Raw genomic sequence first — 15164 nt, 5'->3', positions numbered from 1 at the left:
GCAAAATATTGACAAAGTTTTGAGCAAATTAGGAATGGAAATGCAGCTAATGTTACTCAGAATTAAACTTAACATAAACTTGAACCACGTTGCCTAACATCAAGGAGGAATTAGTCTCCTTTATTTCTTTTTATTTTTTGTTGAGCAAAATGGTGCATTTTGGATCGATACCCTCCACTAACGCGCGCGCACACACACACACACACACACACACACACACGCACACGCGCACGCACACATGTTTGTGTGGCTATCTTTGTGGGGACTTTCCATTACCTTCTATTCATTTCTACAGCCTAAACTTTACCTTTACCATTTTCCTAACCCTAACCATCACATGCCTAACCCTAACCAAAACTCAATTCATACCTTAGCCCTAAATCTGACCCCTGGTCCTAAAACAGGGTTTCCCCTTGTGGGGACCAGGCTGCGGTCCCCACAAGGAGCAAATGGTCCCCAGAACGTAGTATGTGTCAGGAAAATCGTCCCCACAAGTTATTACAAACCAACACATGCACACACACACGCGCACACACACACACACATAAACCCAGCAGCAGCAGGTTAAATGCAATCAGCCTCCTGTACTGCGTGTGTCTCCCAGGCCAGCAGTTTATCTCGGGGCTCTTTGCAACACCCACGGCTGCCGGAGCAAAGTCCAGCCGCTTATCGGCGCCTCCGTCAGTCTGACTGAACGAATCCTCTCTGAGCTGCTCTGAGTCCAAACCAACCTCCAGACCCGTTTCTGCTCATAACAAGAACAATTTGCTTCATTTTATCCCATCAGCAGCTCTGCTAGCATTAGCATGTTTAGGATAAACTGTGTTTTAATTATGTGAGAAGTCACACAGAGAAAGAGCCAGAGTTCTTACCAAGTATTTCTGGTCGAGTTTCTAGTGCAAATATTTTAGCTCACTTAAATAAGACAAAACAGACTAATAAGTAACTTTTCAACAAAATACAGCAGCTTGTTTTAAGTCAATAATTCCAGATGATTTCACTTATAACATTTGGAAAGTGTCCTGTTATAAATGAAATAATCTGCAGGTGGAACTAGAACGTTTTCATCAATATTAAGGAATTATTGACTTAAAAGAAGTTCCCATATCTTGCAAAAAAGTTTCTTCCAAGTTAGTTTTGACTCATTAACAGTGTACTAAGATAGTTGCATTAGAAACCACATTAAAATACTTGGCAATATTTAGTGTTTTTACAGTGTAGTAGAGTAATTTGTGGTAAAACCTAAATGTTGCTGATCATAGTTGCGCTTGCTGATTTTGAGGCAGTTTTTCAGCATCTAAATGTTCAAACTGGTAGAAACTGCAACTAAATGTGTTTCTGCAGAGCATCGACTCAGGTTGTTTAAATAGAAATTCTGCTTTTAATGTTAAAACCATGAAAAGGTGCATCTGAACTGACACTAATGTAACATTCATGACTTTTGTGCCAAAAGTGGTGCATATTTGCTGATTCACAAGGAACACTTAGCGACCCGTAGCTCGTCCGTGTGATGTGTTTGTAAGATCAGGCTCAGATTACCAGCCTGAGTCGATGACTGACTTTCCTATCGCTTTCTCATTGCAACTATTTATTTTTCACAAGAAACAGAGAGTTTGTCCTGAGGGCTAAACTGAAAGCCTCTCCTTCTCTCCCTCCCTTCGCTCTCTCTTTCCTCAGGCAATGACAAGTATAAACAGTTTGTCCCGCTAACAGGATCCAGGATGCACCGCCTCATTTGCATTGCACTCCTTAAAACACGCCACCCTTTCTCTCTTTTTGTTCCTTAGTTTTCCTCCTTTATTCATGTTTTTTGGTGAAATTAATTCAACAAAGCAGGAACTGGAACACCTGCAGAATGAAACTGTTCTTCGTTTTGCAGTGAAGTCCAGTGTTTTGCAGCTTGGAGGTTTTTCTTCAGGTTTGCATGCTTTACTTCTGGTATCTGTCACCCACAGAAAAGCCTGCAAGCAGCATCAACGTGTCTTCAACAGAGCATACAGACTCACTTAATACGCTTCAAATCCTCCTTGATGATGACACACTAATTAGACAAACATCGTTTTAATCCTCACAAACTGTAATTTGTTTCCAATCATATTTGTTTGCATGAAAATAACAATAAATTTGTCCAGGAACATCCAACCAAGTGATATAAATCTTACTACTTTTTGTCTATTATAGGGCAAATATCTTAGTACTCCTGAAATAAGACAAAACTAACTTAAAAGTAACTTTTTAGTGAGATTGAGAAGCTTCTTTTAAGTTAATAATTCCTTAGTATTTATGAAAAATAGTGTTTCAGCTGACTGATTATTTAACTTATGACAAGACATTTTCCCATGTTATAAAAGAAATAGTCTGCCAGTGGAACTAAAACTTTTTCATCAATATTAAGGAATTATTGACTTAAAACAAACTCTTATATCTTGCAGAAAAGTTACTTGTAAGTTTTGTCTTATTTCAAGTGTACTAAGAAATTTGCGCAAGAAACTAGACATGAAAATCCAAAACACACACAAAAAAAGAAAAAGAAAAATGCTGCAACTCCAGAAAAAATGGTGAAAAGGAAAAATGTTGCAAATAGTAAAATCAACATCAAGTTGTAAACTGGCTTCATAAAACAGAGTCCTCCAGGCCACTAGGGGGAGTCGATCACCAAATCACATGAAGCAATACAGGATGTCATTTAAAAGAAAGTTGGAGGAAGTAGGAAAACTTCATGTCTTTTTCAAACAGTATTTCAGAGCAGCAGTATATTTACGTTGGTAACATTACCAAACACAGACTCCCCCTTTTATTTGGGGAGGTGTGAATTCGCATTCAGACAAAAAAATTATCTCTGGTCCGCCTACGAACCTCGGTCTGGGTTCGGTTGAAGTGAACTCTGGTGCATATTGAATTCATATGTGAACGCCAAGCGGACCGGAGACAGCTGCAAAAGCAAAAACTGGTCTACAGCACAGAGCATTCTGGGTAAATACAACCAAAACAAATGCCTTAGCCTAGCGTTGGCGGGAGAAATGACTCGTATTCTTTAGCTAAAGACAAAAGAGAAATCCCACGACTGCTAGAATTTCACAGCACTTGATTTTTGTTTACATTGAAGAAGGAAGTTGAGGTTGATGTTTTCAGGAGTTTTTATGTAATTTCCTTCAGTGGTTCGTGGTGCAGCGCCCCCACAGGTGAGGAGGGGAACAGGTTTTTCAAAGTGTTTGGTTCATTTGACTCTGTGCAGTATGAAAGAGAACCCCAGCAGCTGAAAATGTAACAAATGCTTCAGTTTTGGTCACCAATCGAACCGAGTCTATCGGACTATCAGGTGTGAAAAAGCCTAAGAAACCTTTTATTTTCCAAGTTTAAGGTTTTTCTACTGTGAGTTGGACATTTTAATTTCTGAATATGAAAGCAAAGCAGCCTCCAAAGTCATTCCGTTAGCCATTTAATTTTGTAGCAACAAAGCAAAAAATAGTCATAGATCTGAAAAATATTTATTAATTTAGCAAAATATTTGAGAGAAATGACAAATATTATCAGAGGAGACAAGGTTGAGGACAGTGTAAGGTTTCCTATCCTTAATATTTATGAAAATCTAAGGTATGAGTTACAGTTTTATCTGGTTCCACTGGCAGATTATTTCACTTATCGAGACATTTTCCCAATTATGTTATTATTAGAGAAATAATCATCAATATTAAGTTGTAATTGACTTAAAACAAGTTCTTATATCTTGCTGAGAAGTCATTTGTAATTTAATTTTATCTTCATTCAAATGTGCTAACATATTTCTAGAATAGACTAAACAAAATACTTGATAAGATTCTGTGTTTTTGCACTGTGTTGTATTTTACCAGGTAATTTTGTCTTAGCTTTTGGATGCAATTCCATTTGATTTAGTGGAAAAAGAATAAAGAAAACTAAATACAAAAGCTTTTTTTGTAAAAACAAAATGAACATAAAAAGTGAATCCTTTTCCTTTGACTCTCCAATAGTAGACTTGTTTGTGTTTCAAAAAATCCAAACAAATGTGACAAAACGGGTGAAAAAATAACGTAGATTTCTAATAGAGTGGATTTATTTTATGATGTAAACAGTCAGTAATAGAAAAGTGCGATAAACACGGATTTCCCCACAAACTAGAAGCTAAATCATATCTTTATTGTGGCCAACCAGACGTTTATCGGCGGCTCGTATCTGTTTTGCCAGATTCTCACGTTCAGTAAGTGGGTCAACCGTGGGTTACAGATTACAGGAGAGGCGGTTGAAACTGCTGCCGTTTCAAACCCCACACCGAGTTATTCCGTGTAAATAGTTTAATCTCTTTCCCCCCCGAGGACGGAGTCGGTCAGGTCGGTCACACCTGGGCCGACCTCCGGTGTGTGTGAGGAACATAACAGGTAAGACGCTGGTTTATCTTATCGAGCTAGCCGCGCTAAAGCTAGCTGTGTAAGCTAGCTGTGTGGAAGCTAGGTGACGAACTGCGTCACCATAGTAACTGAAAAGTCACCATTTCCTGAGGTATAAGTTAAATTTTTACCAAAATATTGTTCTGTTTCGCTTCCAGGGAGACTTTACAGTAACTTTTAAATTGGATTTGATTGGTATTTACTGAGGTTTAAGATGTTTTAATGCTACTTGGTTGTTAGTTTGAAAAGTAAGTGAAGGAAAACTCTGGAAAATTTCGGGTTTATGTGTCTTCCAGAGATGATTTACCTAGTTTAAATATTTTTATGGATGAATATTGAAGAAAATATTGAGTATAAAAAGATTTTTTTGTCCGTCCATCCATTTTCTCTGTTTTCATTCATCCATACAAAAATATTTGCTTCCGTCCATCTCTGCCTCAGTAGAAATATATTATTTAATTTCATAGTGAAATTGGGGATTTATTGTTTAAAATGCAAATATACATCCAGATATTTCTGAGAAACATTCATTTTTGACACGAAAACCTGTAGGGACCTCATCATAAATAATTTTAGACTGTGATTTAAAGTAAAGAAGAGGGGAGGACAGAAAGAAGAGCTAAACTTTTCTCATTTTCAGTCTTTAAACTCTGTTATGAAGACAAAACTAACTTACAAGTAACTTTTCAGCAAGAAATAGGAACTTGATTTTAGTCAACTATTCCTTAATATTGATGAAAATACTATTTCCTATGACTGATTATTTCATGGGAAAATAAATTAATCTGCCAGTGAAACTAAAACTTTTTAATCAACATTTATAGATTATTTACTTTAAAAAAAGCTCATGTTTCTTAATGGAAAGAAACACTTGTAATGGAAATACTTGTAAATTAGTTTTGCCTAACTCCAAGTGTACTAATATATTTGCACTAGAAACTAGACTAAAAATACTTGGTAAGATTTTGTGTTTTTCAGTCCTCGGACTCTGTCGTCTCCTGTTTCTTTTTAACGACATATAAAAATCCCAATAGGTGTTGCTGTTTCACAGTTCCAACCTTACAGGATTTAATCTGGTTTTAATAAGAAAGAAAGTCATTTTAAAATCTTGTTAAAATGAAAATGAGGTATGGCAGTTAAGTGCTTCCGTAGAAACTTTGATTCCTTCTTGTTTCCTTGAAATGTTGCATTCCGGGTAGAAGCGTTTGTATGCCACCCTTTTTTTTTATTTGTTTAAAGTTTTGGGAAAACTGTGAATTTTAGTCAATTATCTACACTGAAAAAAACAGAATGGAACTCCAATTTAATTTGTTGTTAGTAATCAAATTAAGTTTGTCAAACTTAATTAATTTACGTATCAATGTAAATAAATTACACCAACAACTTAATAAATGTAATATTTGGGTAAAATTAATTTGATTACAAGTAAAATTTGTTTCCTTTTTTAGTGCACTGGTTTAACATAAATAAAAGCTTATAGTTGTTTTTTTAATTTTAATTTTCAAATTACTACTGCTAAGTTTGATATTTTTAAGAGATTAACTTAAAAACCAGTTTCAAAGTGCAAAACTGCAACATTTAAACATTTTTTATCAGATTTCTGTCATGTTTTAACATCTTCTGCTGCATTTTTTCCTCTCTGTTTTTGCAGTTTCTTCTGTTAGTTTTCCTTTCGTTGGGTCAACAGGAAAAGTCGTCAGTTTTCGGGAAACTTCGGTCCGACTCGGAAGCGAAGAGCTTTGAGTCTCTCAGCGGGATCTGAGCGTGTTTAGTCTGACATGTCGCACTCCACAGTCATTTGGTTTCAACAAGCTGCTGCTAAACGCAGCCAGACTGATTGACTGGATGGAAAAAAAAAAAAAAAAGAAGAAATCCTGCACATAAAACGTTTTCATTTTAAAAAAAGAAATAAAAAAAATGCACAATTTCTTCCCCACATTTTTGCCTTTTTTAATAAGAAAAATGAATCATTTTAATCACATGTAAAACCACCAACAACAGCAACAAAAACAGACCAAAGAAACAAAAATATATATTATATCAGCACACTTTCAGAGTTCGTAAAGCAACATAGCTTAAATAAAAGACATTTCTGTTTGAAACTTAAACATCATGTGACCTGAAACTCCTGCAAAAAAACAAACAAACAAACAAAAAACAAAAAGAAAAATCCTTCAGCAGATCGATCTCCTATCAGATCAGCAGGCGTTTGAAGAAAAGGCACTTTTTGGACGTCGGAGGGTCACTTGACACCCCCAGCCCCCGTTCCGACACAAGGAGGGCGATGATGTAACACACACACACTCACACACACATGCACACACACCAACACACACGCTATCAGCTCACCTGGCCTGTGGGAGCTCCAGAGTGCAAAGTACTGTATGTAAATCCTCCTCTTAGTGCATCTCTCCCTCCGTTTTTCGGTAACTGACTGTTCGCCGCCATGTTTTCGGAACAACATGAACATCTTGGGCCATGAAAACAACTTTTTGTACATTTTTAAAAAAGTCTTTTTCTTACCACAGTTGCTTTGTTTTATTCTATCAGGACTTTAAGGTTTGCAAAAAGAAATTGCTGTAACGCTGAAATTACCGAAGCAGTAACCTGAAAATTGAGCTTTGGGTTGTAACCGGCGCGACTTCACTGAAAAAAAAAAGAGAACGGAGCTCCAGCTCAAAAAAAACTGAGTTAATTTGTTTCACGTCGAAATAAGCTTACTTTATTTACATTTGACAACTTAATAAACTTAATATATTTACTTGAATAAACTTAATTTGATTGCTTGTAGCAAATTAACTCATTTTTTTAAAAAGTTGGATTACCCGTTTTCTTTTTCCAGTGCAAGATATATTAAAATTTATTCCCTTCATAAATAGACACAAATCTCATCCTCAACCCCCTGCGTGTTCCCTTTATTGACACTGTATACAGGTTTAATTTTCGCCCTGCAGAGACAGAATCTGACGCAAAAACACAAAATCTCACCAAGTATTTTTGCTCCAAGTCATAGCGCAAATATCTTATTACATTTGAAACAAGACAAAACTAATGAGCAACTTTTCGGCAAAATATAGGCTAGGCGCTTCTTTTAATTCAGTAATTCCTTAATATTATGAAAAAGAATATTCCACCGCACCGTTGCCTAGCAACCCCAGCTAAGCCCAACTCGTAACCTAGCAACACAGCTCTAGTTCCACTGGCAGATTATTTCGCTTTTAAAGAGACATGTTTCCCATGTAATAAGTGAAACAATCTGGAACTGGAACTGGGTTGCTAGGTAACGGGCTGGGTTTGGCTGGGGTTGCTAGGTAACGATGCAGTGGAACTAGAACTTTTTCAACAAAAATTGTTGACTGAATCAAGCTCCTTTTTCTTGATTAAAATTTACTTGTAAGTTAGTTTTGTCTTATTTCAAGTGTTCTGACATATTTGCACTATAAACTAGAACAAAAATGCTAAGTAGTAAGTGGTAAGATTTTGTGTTTTTGCAGTGTAGGGGTGCCACTCTAGAGCGGGCGCCACAAATGGTGTTGGAATAACTCTGCCTGTAATGAAAGTAGTTAGCTGCATCTTCTTCATCGCTTCTTGTGTAACTACACACAGTCTCCTTCTTTGAGAAAAGCAAACAGTTTGTTTCCGGTTCCTCGAAGAGCTTTGGTGTCCATTTTAGAAAGAGAGGCCTCCATCTTGGTTCACCGTTTGCAGAAAGGTCTGTGTGTGAATGTGTGTGTGTGTTTGTCCTTATTAGGAGGCGTTGAGCACCGAGCGGCTGCAGAGCGTTTGGTAGTATGCTCCGGAGTCCATGGCGGCCGGGCTGGAGCTGTCGTAGATCTGCTTGACTCCCACCGGCGAGCTGCTGGCGTAGCTGTTGTAGGCCATGAACTGGTCCTGGTAGGACTTGAGGTCCATCTTCTGCTCATTGGACATGAGGTTGGTGATGGAGAACGGGTGGTTGAAGTTGTAGTGGGGGTCCAGCGACTTGAGCGGGTCGCTTTGTAGGTCCATGTGCGGCGGCATGGCGCTGGGCAGCAGGTGGGAGCCGCCGGCCAAAGTTTGGGAGTGGAGGAGAGAGCTGGAGGTGGGGGAGGATCCGGAGAGGGACATGGAGGAGGAGGCGGAGGAGGCCGGCGGGCTGTGGAGGTGAGAGGAGGACAGCGGGGGGCAGTCCAGGGAGACCAGAGTGTTCCTCTGGTGCGGCTGGTCGTCGGAGGAGCTGGGGTGGGAGTTGTCCGAGTGGGCAGACTCCGCCCCCTCCGAGCCGCCGGTCGGACTCCGATCCTCCCCCAGGCGGTCTCCCTTCCCCGACGCCCCCTCCTGGTTCTTGGCTCCCTTCTTGGCTGCCTTGTCCTCGATCTTGAAGCGCTTCTGGCGCCGGAGATAGCAGCCGTTCTCGAACATGTTGCCGGACTGAGGGTGCAGAGTCCAGTAGGAGCCTTTGCCCGGCTTGTCCGGCGAGCGCGCCACCTTCACGAAGCAGTCGTTGAAGGACAGCGAGTGGCGGATGGAGTTCTGCCAGCGCTGCTGGTTCTCGCGATAGTAGGGGAACAAGTCCATGATCCACTGGTAGATCTCGTTCAGGGTGAGCATCTTGCTGCTGCTTTGCTGGATCGCCATGGTGATGAGGGAGATGTAGGAGTATGGCGGCTTGGCGTGGGTCAGAGAGCGCCGGTACGGCTTCGGCGGGATCTCCTTGGGTCCAGCCCGGCTTAGGGAGCCGGCGGGGGAATACCCCAGCTGGCTCATGGACTGGCTCATGTTTTGGTAGTGGGACAGGGAGCCCAGGGAGGCCGGGGCGGTGGAGCCCAGGGGGGTGAGGCTGCTGGAGGACAGGGAGGACGCCACCGGGGACAGAGACATGTGGCTGGGCCCGGTTCCCATGGAGGCCAGGGAGGAGCTGCTGAGGCTGGAGCTGGGGTACGCCATGTTCATGCCCGCCGGGGAGGCCGTGGCCGGGTTCAGGTTGATGTAGCTCATGGAGCTCATGGAGCCCAGCCCGGGGTTCATGGTGCTGGGAGAGGAATACATCTGAATATGGGAGGGGGAGACGTCTGGTTAGTGTCAAAAATCTGGTTTTCACCAACAAATCTGGACTGTTTGGGTTGCTAACTAGAATAATGGCCAACATAATCAAAGATGGCAATCGACAATATGTAACATTTGTCACTCGTTTCTCAATTAGTGACTGTTTATTGTTGCATTTTTATGATGTAAAGCCTTTGAACTGCCTCACTGCTGGTTTTATTTATAAAAATTACCTAAAATTATCAAGATTTTCACATTTATTAGAAGCAAATGTGAAAATTTTGCTTCCATAAAACGTTCAGACTTCCTGAAAACTGCAAAACAGCCGAAACCAAACGAACTGGAATATTGACCAAAATAATCAATGATGGCAATCGACAAATGTGACAATGTTGCTTCTGGGAAACTTCCAGACATATTCGTATGTTGATGATGGCAATTGACAAAACTGGTGATTGTTGCTTTTATGACTTGTCATTTTTGTGTTTCTATGATGTAAATTTAATTTGAACTGCTGGTTTTATTTACAAAATTACCTAAAATTTTCAAGATTTTCACATTTGTCAAAAGCAAATGTGAAAAGTTTGTTTCAAATGTCCAGAAAACTGCAAAGCAGCTGAAACACTGACTTCCTTTAAAACCCACCTGCTTAGAGTTATTTTTAACCCGTAATAACTGGAATATGTAACGTTTGTTACTGATTTCTAAACTGGTGACTGATTCTTGTTTTTACGACTTTTTGTTTTAGTGCTTTTTATGACTTGATGCACTCCCTTGAACTGCCTTCTTGTTGGTTATATCTATAAAATTATACAGATTTTCACATTTTTCAGAAGCAAATCTGAAAATTTTGCTTCTGTTGAAACTTTAAAACTTCCAGAAAACTATAAAACAACCGAAACACTGACTTTCTTATAAACCCATCCGGTTTAGAGTTGATTTAAAAAAAATAACAACTGGAATATTGAGCAACATATTCGATGTGCATCGATGATGGCAGTCGATAATATGTATTATTTCTAACTATATATTGTTTTTATAACTGTTTATTCACTTTGTCATGCCTTTTTGCTGAAATTGTACAAATAAACTTGATTTATTGATTGATTAAATTTGATTTTATGTACAAATTAATCTTAAACTATCAGGATTTTCACATTAATGTGAAGCAGACTGGATAGAAGCAGCGATTTGAAACTGAAAAGTCTCTCTTATCAATGCACAATGAGTCTCTCAGTGCTTGGGTTTCACACCGCCGTGTTAACCTGAAAATGCGTAAAAAGACGCGTCACGGTGCCTCTCCGCTCAGACGGTCTCCTCCTCTGTCGCCATGGGAAAACAAATCAAATAAAGAAAAAACTAAAAACACCTCAAAATATAACTAAAACACCTATAAACGTAACTTAAACAGGTGATTCTGGTGGCTTTATTGGAAGTTGTCGGTGTTTTTGGAGACGTAAATCTGCCGCCGGGAAGGAAGGCTATCGCAGCCCCGCTTACTGATTATTGGTTAAATATTAGCAGGTTCTTTCTTTCTTGGTAATTTCATCATAGGGCTGAGGTGAGAGCCGAAGCTGCTGATGGAATTAGCAATAATTAAATTAGCGAGGAAGAGGGGAAAGATGCGTCATTAACACCTGACGGTCGCGACCTTTCAGCCGCATCGGAAACACAAAACAAGGGGAGCTAGTGAAGCGCAAATTTATGCTGCAAATTAAACATTTCACCTTAATTTAGAATAAAAAACATCTCTGTAAATATCACGTTTTTTAAAAGTAGGAGATATTAAAATAAACGTTACCGTTTAAGACATTTATCTGGACTTTAATCTGAAATAATTTACTTACTTAAAGCATTATTTAGAACACATTCAAATTAGGTTTTTTTTTTACACTTCAGTATTTGTTTTACTTAAATCGAAAAACTTTAGTCGAACTCCTGTTGCGCAAACCAAATGTGTCCGTCTTCCCCCAAAAAGGCTCCGAGCTGCACCGCGTTTTAGAAAAACGAAAAAGTAACAATAAAGTAAAAATAATTTCTGAGTAACGTGATGAAAATGTAAGAGTGAACTCAGGTTTTACCTCGCTGGCCTCGCTGTAAAAGGTATTCCACTCTGGTAAATCGTGCGCTTCCATCTTCACAGAGCTCAACATCCCCAACACAAGTCTTCAGAAAGCAGAAAAATATCTAAAACTGTAGTTTATGTTTGGTTTTTTTTAGGGAGAAATATATATATATTTGTATTAAAAAAAGAAAATTACAATCCTCAGCAAATGGAAAATCCTGGCAGAAAGTTTCCTCGGTGCGCTAGCGGCGTTTCTCTGAGGAATTCAGTGATTTTTTCTGATTTTTCTCACTCATCCATTGTTTCAGAATCGTGTTAATTAATTACAGAGGGACGCTGGGTTCTTCTTCTGGCCCGTTTGTCTTCGCTTCCCGCCGGGGAGCCGGTTGGGACGCAGCTCTGGATGGGACGGAGGCGCAGCGCGCAAACACAGTGAGGAACTGCGCGTCTCCTCCTGCGCTTATAAAAGGCGCCTGCAGGTTCCGCCCTGATCCCAACGCCGCGTCGGGATCCAGGAAGGGCCGCGCGGAAAGGCCGATGTGGCCCCCTGGCGTGCTGTTTATTGGCCCGGCGGCTGCAGCGGCCGCCCGGCGGGGAGAGATGTCAGCAGGGGAAGAAACCTGAAAACTCAGAGTTAACTTTCTGATAAATAAAGTGAAACGTTGCCTGTTTGCAGAGTTGGGTTCAAACTAGTTACATTTACTTGAGTAACTTGTTTGAAAAAAAAGAAGAAGAACATTTTAGGAGTATTTTTACTACGCTGTACTTTACGTAATATTACTATGAAGTATTTCTACTCTTACTTGAGTAAGTTTCTGGATTTTCTTCCCACTGAATGAAAAACTAACATGTTTTAACCAGAAATTCACCAGACTCAGAGACACACCTGCAGTTAAAGTTTATTTTTATTGAAAGAAACTGATTTGAAAAATGTTATTTTGCCTGATTTTATTATTTTTTAATTATATGAAATATTGTCGTTTTTGTCTTTAAAACAATGAAGCTTTATATTTTGCCCTGCTGATGATGTAATTTTTAAATATTAAATTATTCATCATTTGATCAGTTACTTGAGTAGATGCTTTACCAAATACTGTCTTACTCTAACTTGAGTAATTTCTTGGACGGCTACTTTGAATTTAATAAAACTATGTTGGAGTTGTGTTACTCTTATGTTTTCTACCTCATATCTTCTGTTGTTTGGATGCAGGTCATGAAGTGGATCTGCAGACTCAAGAAAGCGATTAAAAACCAAAAATACCTCAATACTTTCACCTGTAACTCATGTTTTCTCTGTTCTCCGTGGTTGCATGAGACCTGATCACAACAATGTTCCCACAAAACCCCCACAATCTTTCTGTCATCAACAGGCATAAACCGCTGGTTATGCAGATTTTCCCCTAATCCCGCTGGCCTCCCGCATGCGCATCAGCTCCGTCTCCATTCAGTGCCCATTAAGGCCGAAGCATTGACATTCACGGCCTCCGTCTGCTCCCAGGCCGGATGTGTATTCCGCGTTACGCCGGGGTTTCCTTCATGTCCGCCTCCCTGCTGCAGCTGGTCGCGAGTGCGGAACAAAACACAACAAAAAAGGAAGAGGAGGAGAAGAAGAAGAAGTCTACGTCCATTACGCGCATCAGCTGAGAAACTTGGAGCGTTATTATTGTTTTTACGCACAAACCAACAGCGAGTAAATAATCTTTTGTTGTTGCATCAGTTGTCGACATTTTAATTGTATGGGTCAAATATTTACCAGATAGTGAAATCTGTTTATCTTTGGAATATTTGACTATCTGGACGGAGGATCTCAAACATGTTTCCGGGGATATTTCAGCGCAAACATGTGAAACGCTTGAAAACCGCAAAGAAGTGGCAGCCGCAGAAATGAAGGACTTCCACGCCTATTTAATTGGATTCTGATCACGTCACTCATTCGCCATTTTGTACTTTTTGCTATCAGGTATTTTCGTACCGACGTTTGTCAGGAACGAAACGGATTTATCTGAAAATCTGTTGATTTAAACATTTTTAAAATGTGACTCTTACTATTTCAATTAGCAAAAAAAATCGTTTTGCTTTTATAACCGTTTCGAACTGGGATTAGAGCCAGAATACAGTGTGCAATATATTAAAAAAATAGGACATTTTACTACGAAAACACTAAATCATACCAAGTGATTTCTATAACACAAATGTCAGCACACTTGAAATGAGACAAAACTAACTTAAAAGTAGATTTTCAGCAAGATTTTAAGTAAATAATTCATTAATATTGATTAAAAAGTTCTAGTTCCACTAGTAGGTTATTCAATTTATTTCACAATCAACGGACACTGCGCCGTCACCTAGCAACCCCAGCCCGTTACCTAGCAACCAGGCTCTAGTTCACTGGCAGATCATTTCACTCATAACAAGACATTTTTCCCATAAGTAAAATAATCTGCCAGGCAAACTACTGCTTAAAAAATTATATAGAGGGATTATTGACTTAAAACAAGCTCCTGTATGTTGCTGAAAAGTTACTTGAAAGTCAGTTTTGTTTTACTTCTTACGTACTAAGTTATTAGAAATTAGACCAAAATGACTTGGTAAGATTTTTGCGTGTTTACTTTTAAGTGCTTATAAGATTTAAGCATTTTCATGATGGCTTGTTCGCTATAAATGGTAAAAATTTCACGACTTGTCACTTATGATCGCTGTTCCAATAAGCTTTTGCGATCAGTTTATTTATTTATTTTTTAAATATCTCAATTTCTATGTAACTTCTTTGTATTTTCTTTCGTTTTGTGTCTCAGCGGGTTGTTTTTCTTGTCAATAGGGGCTCCATGCCGTCCATTATCGCCTCTCTAATTGGCTTAACAATAGCAGTAATGAGCTGACAGTAATGGAGGAAACGACACATCAACCAGTCAGAGGCCGCTGGGAAGGACAGACAGACAGACCCAGATCAGATCAGCGTTCAGGCGGATTAATATGCATCAACCGAGGGAAAATCAGAGTTTCTGTCATCCAAAAAGGCTCTTAAAGGGACAAACAGGGTTGTAGCTGCGCCTCCAAGCACTAATTGATATATAGCGCCATCTTGTGGCAAATGCAAAACATTAAGCGCTGCACTTTTTGAAATTCCGCGAACCAAATCCACCAAAATCTGAGATGAATTTGAAAGACTTTAGACAATAAACTCAAGAGTTACTAAAAACCAAGTTAGTCTGAAATAAATTATTAACCTTTATTTCACAGGAAAATCCATCTGAGATTAAAACTCCATGTTACAGCAGCAGCAGTACACATTCACAGCAAAACAGAAAAAGTTAATACATTTAGCAAAAAGGTTCCTCAATTTAAAATATTAACAGATAAAAGTTTGCTAAAAACATTTAGTGACAACTAAATTGAGTTACTCGTTATATCAACGAGTTAAAGTGTTATAAAATGAATTTCTCTCCGGTAAACTTAACCAAGTAGCCAATTGTTTTATTCGTATCCGCTTCTCCGCTTCCTATTGGACGAAAGCGTATCACGTGGTTACATGTAAACCCGGATATTTTCCTTTTGTTGACTGATTGAGCTTAACCCTCTGGTGCATAGCGGTCACTACAGTGGACAGCTGTTTAAAAGTAATTGTTTCCTAAATGCAGTGGTTTCTATGGTGGAATTGCATATCAGTCCTT

The 15164-nt window shown here is 39.2% G+C and overlaps 1 protein-coding gene across 1 annotated transcript; it reads right to left on the bottom strand.

Moving 5' to 3' along the window:
- Positions 1-7214: 7214 nt before the first annotated feature.
- On the bottom strand, positions 7215-11908 carry foxa3 (forkhead box A3). Its single transcript, XM_008426578.2, has 2 exons — positions 11510-11908; positions 7215-9431 (listed from the first exon to the last, which is right to left on the bottom strand). The coding sequence occupies exons 1-2, from the start codon at positions 11579-11581 to the stop codon at positions 8151-8153; spliced, it is 1353 nt and encodes a 450-aa protein (XP_008424800.1). The 5' UTR covers positions 11582-11908; the 3' UTR covers positions 7215-8150.
- Positions 11909-15164: the final 3256 nt, after the last annotated feature.

The sequence above is a fragment of the Poecilia reticulata genome, linkage group LG13, assembly GCF_000633615.1.
Source record: "Poecilia reticulata strain Guanapo linkage group LG13, Guppy_female_1.0+MT, whole genome shotgun sequence".
Taxonomy (NCBI): domain Eukaryota; kingdom Metazoa; phylum Chordata; class Actinopteri; order Cyprinodontiformes; family Poeciliidae; genus Poecilia; species Poecilia reticulata.
This window is presented reverse-complemented; position numbering and strand designations above follow the sequence as displayed.

Excerpts from the sequence above, each read along its gene's own strand:
- foxa3 (XM_008426578.2), bottom strand. The coding sequence starts at position 11,581 with ATGTTGAGCTCTGTGAAGATGGAAGCGCACGATTTACCAGAGTGGAAT. Across the intron at positions 9,432-11,509 it reads TTTACAGCGAGGCCAGCGAG|ATGTATTCCTCTCCCAGCAC; the intron begins GTAAAACCTGAG and ends TCCCATATTCAG.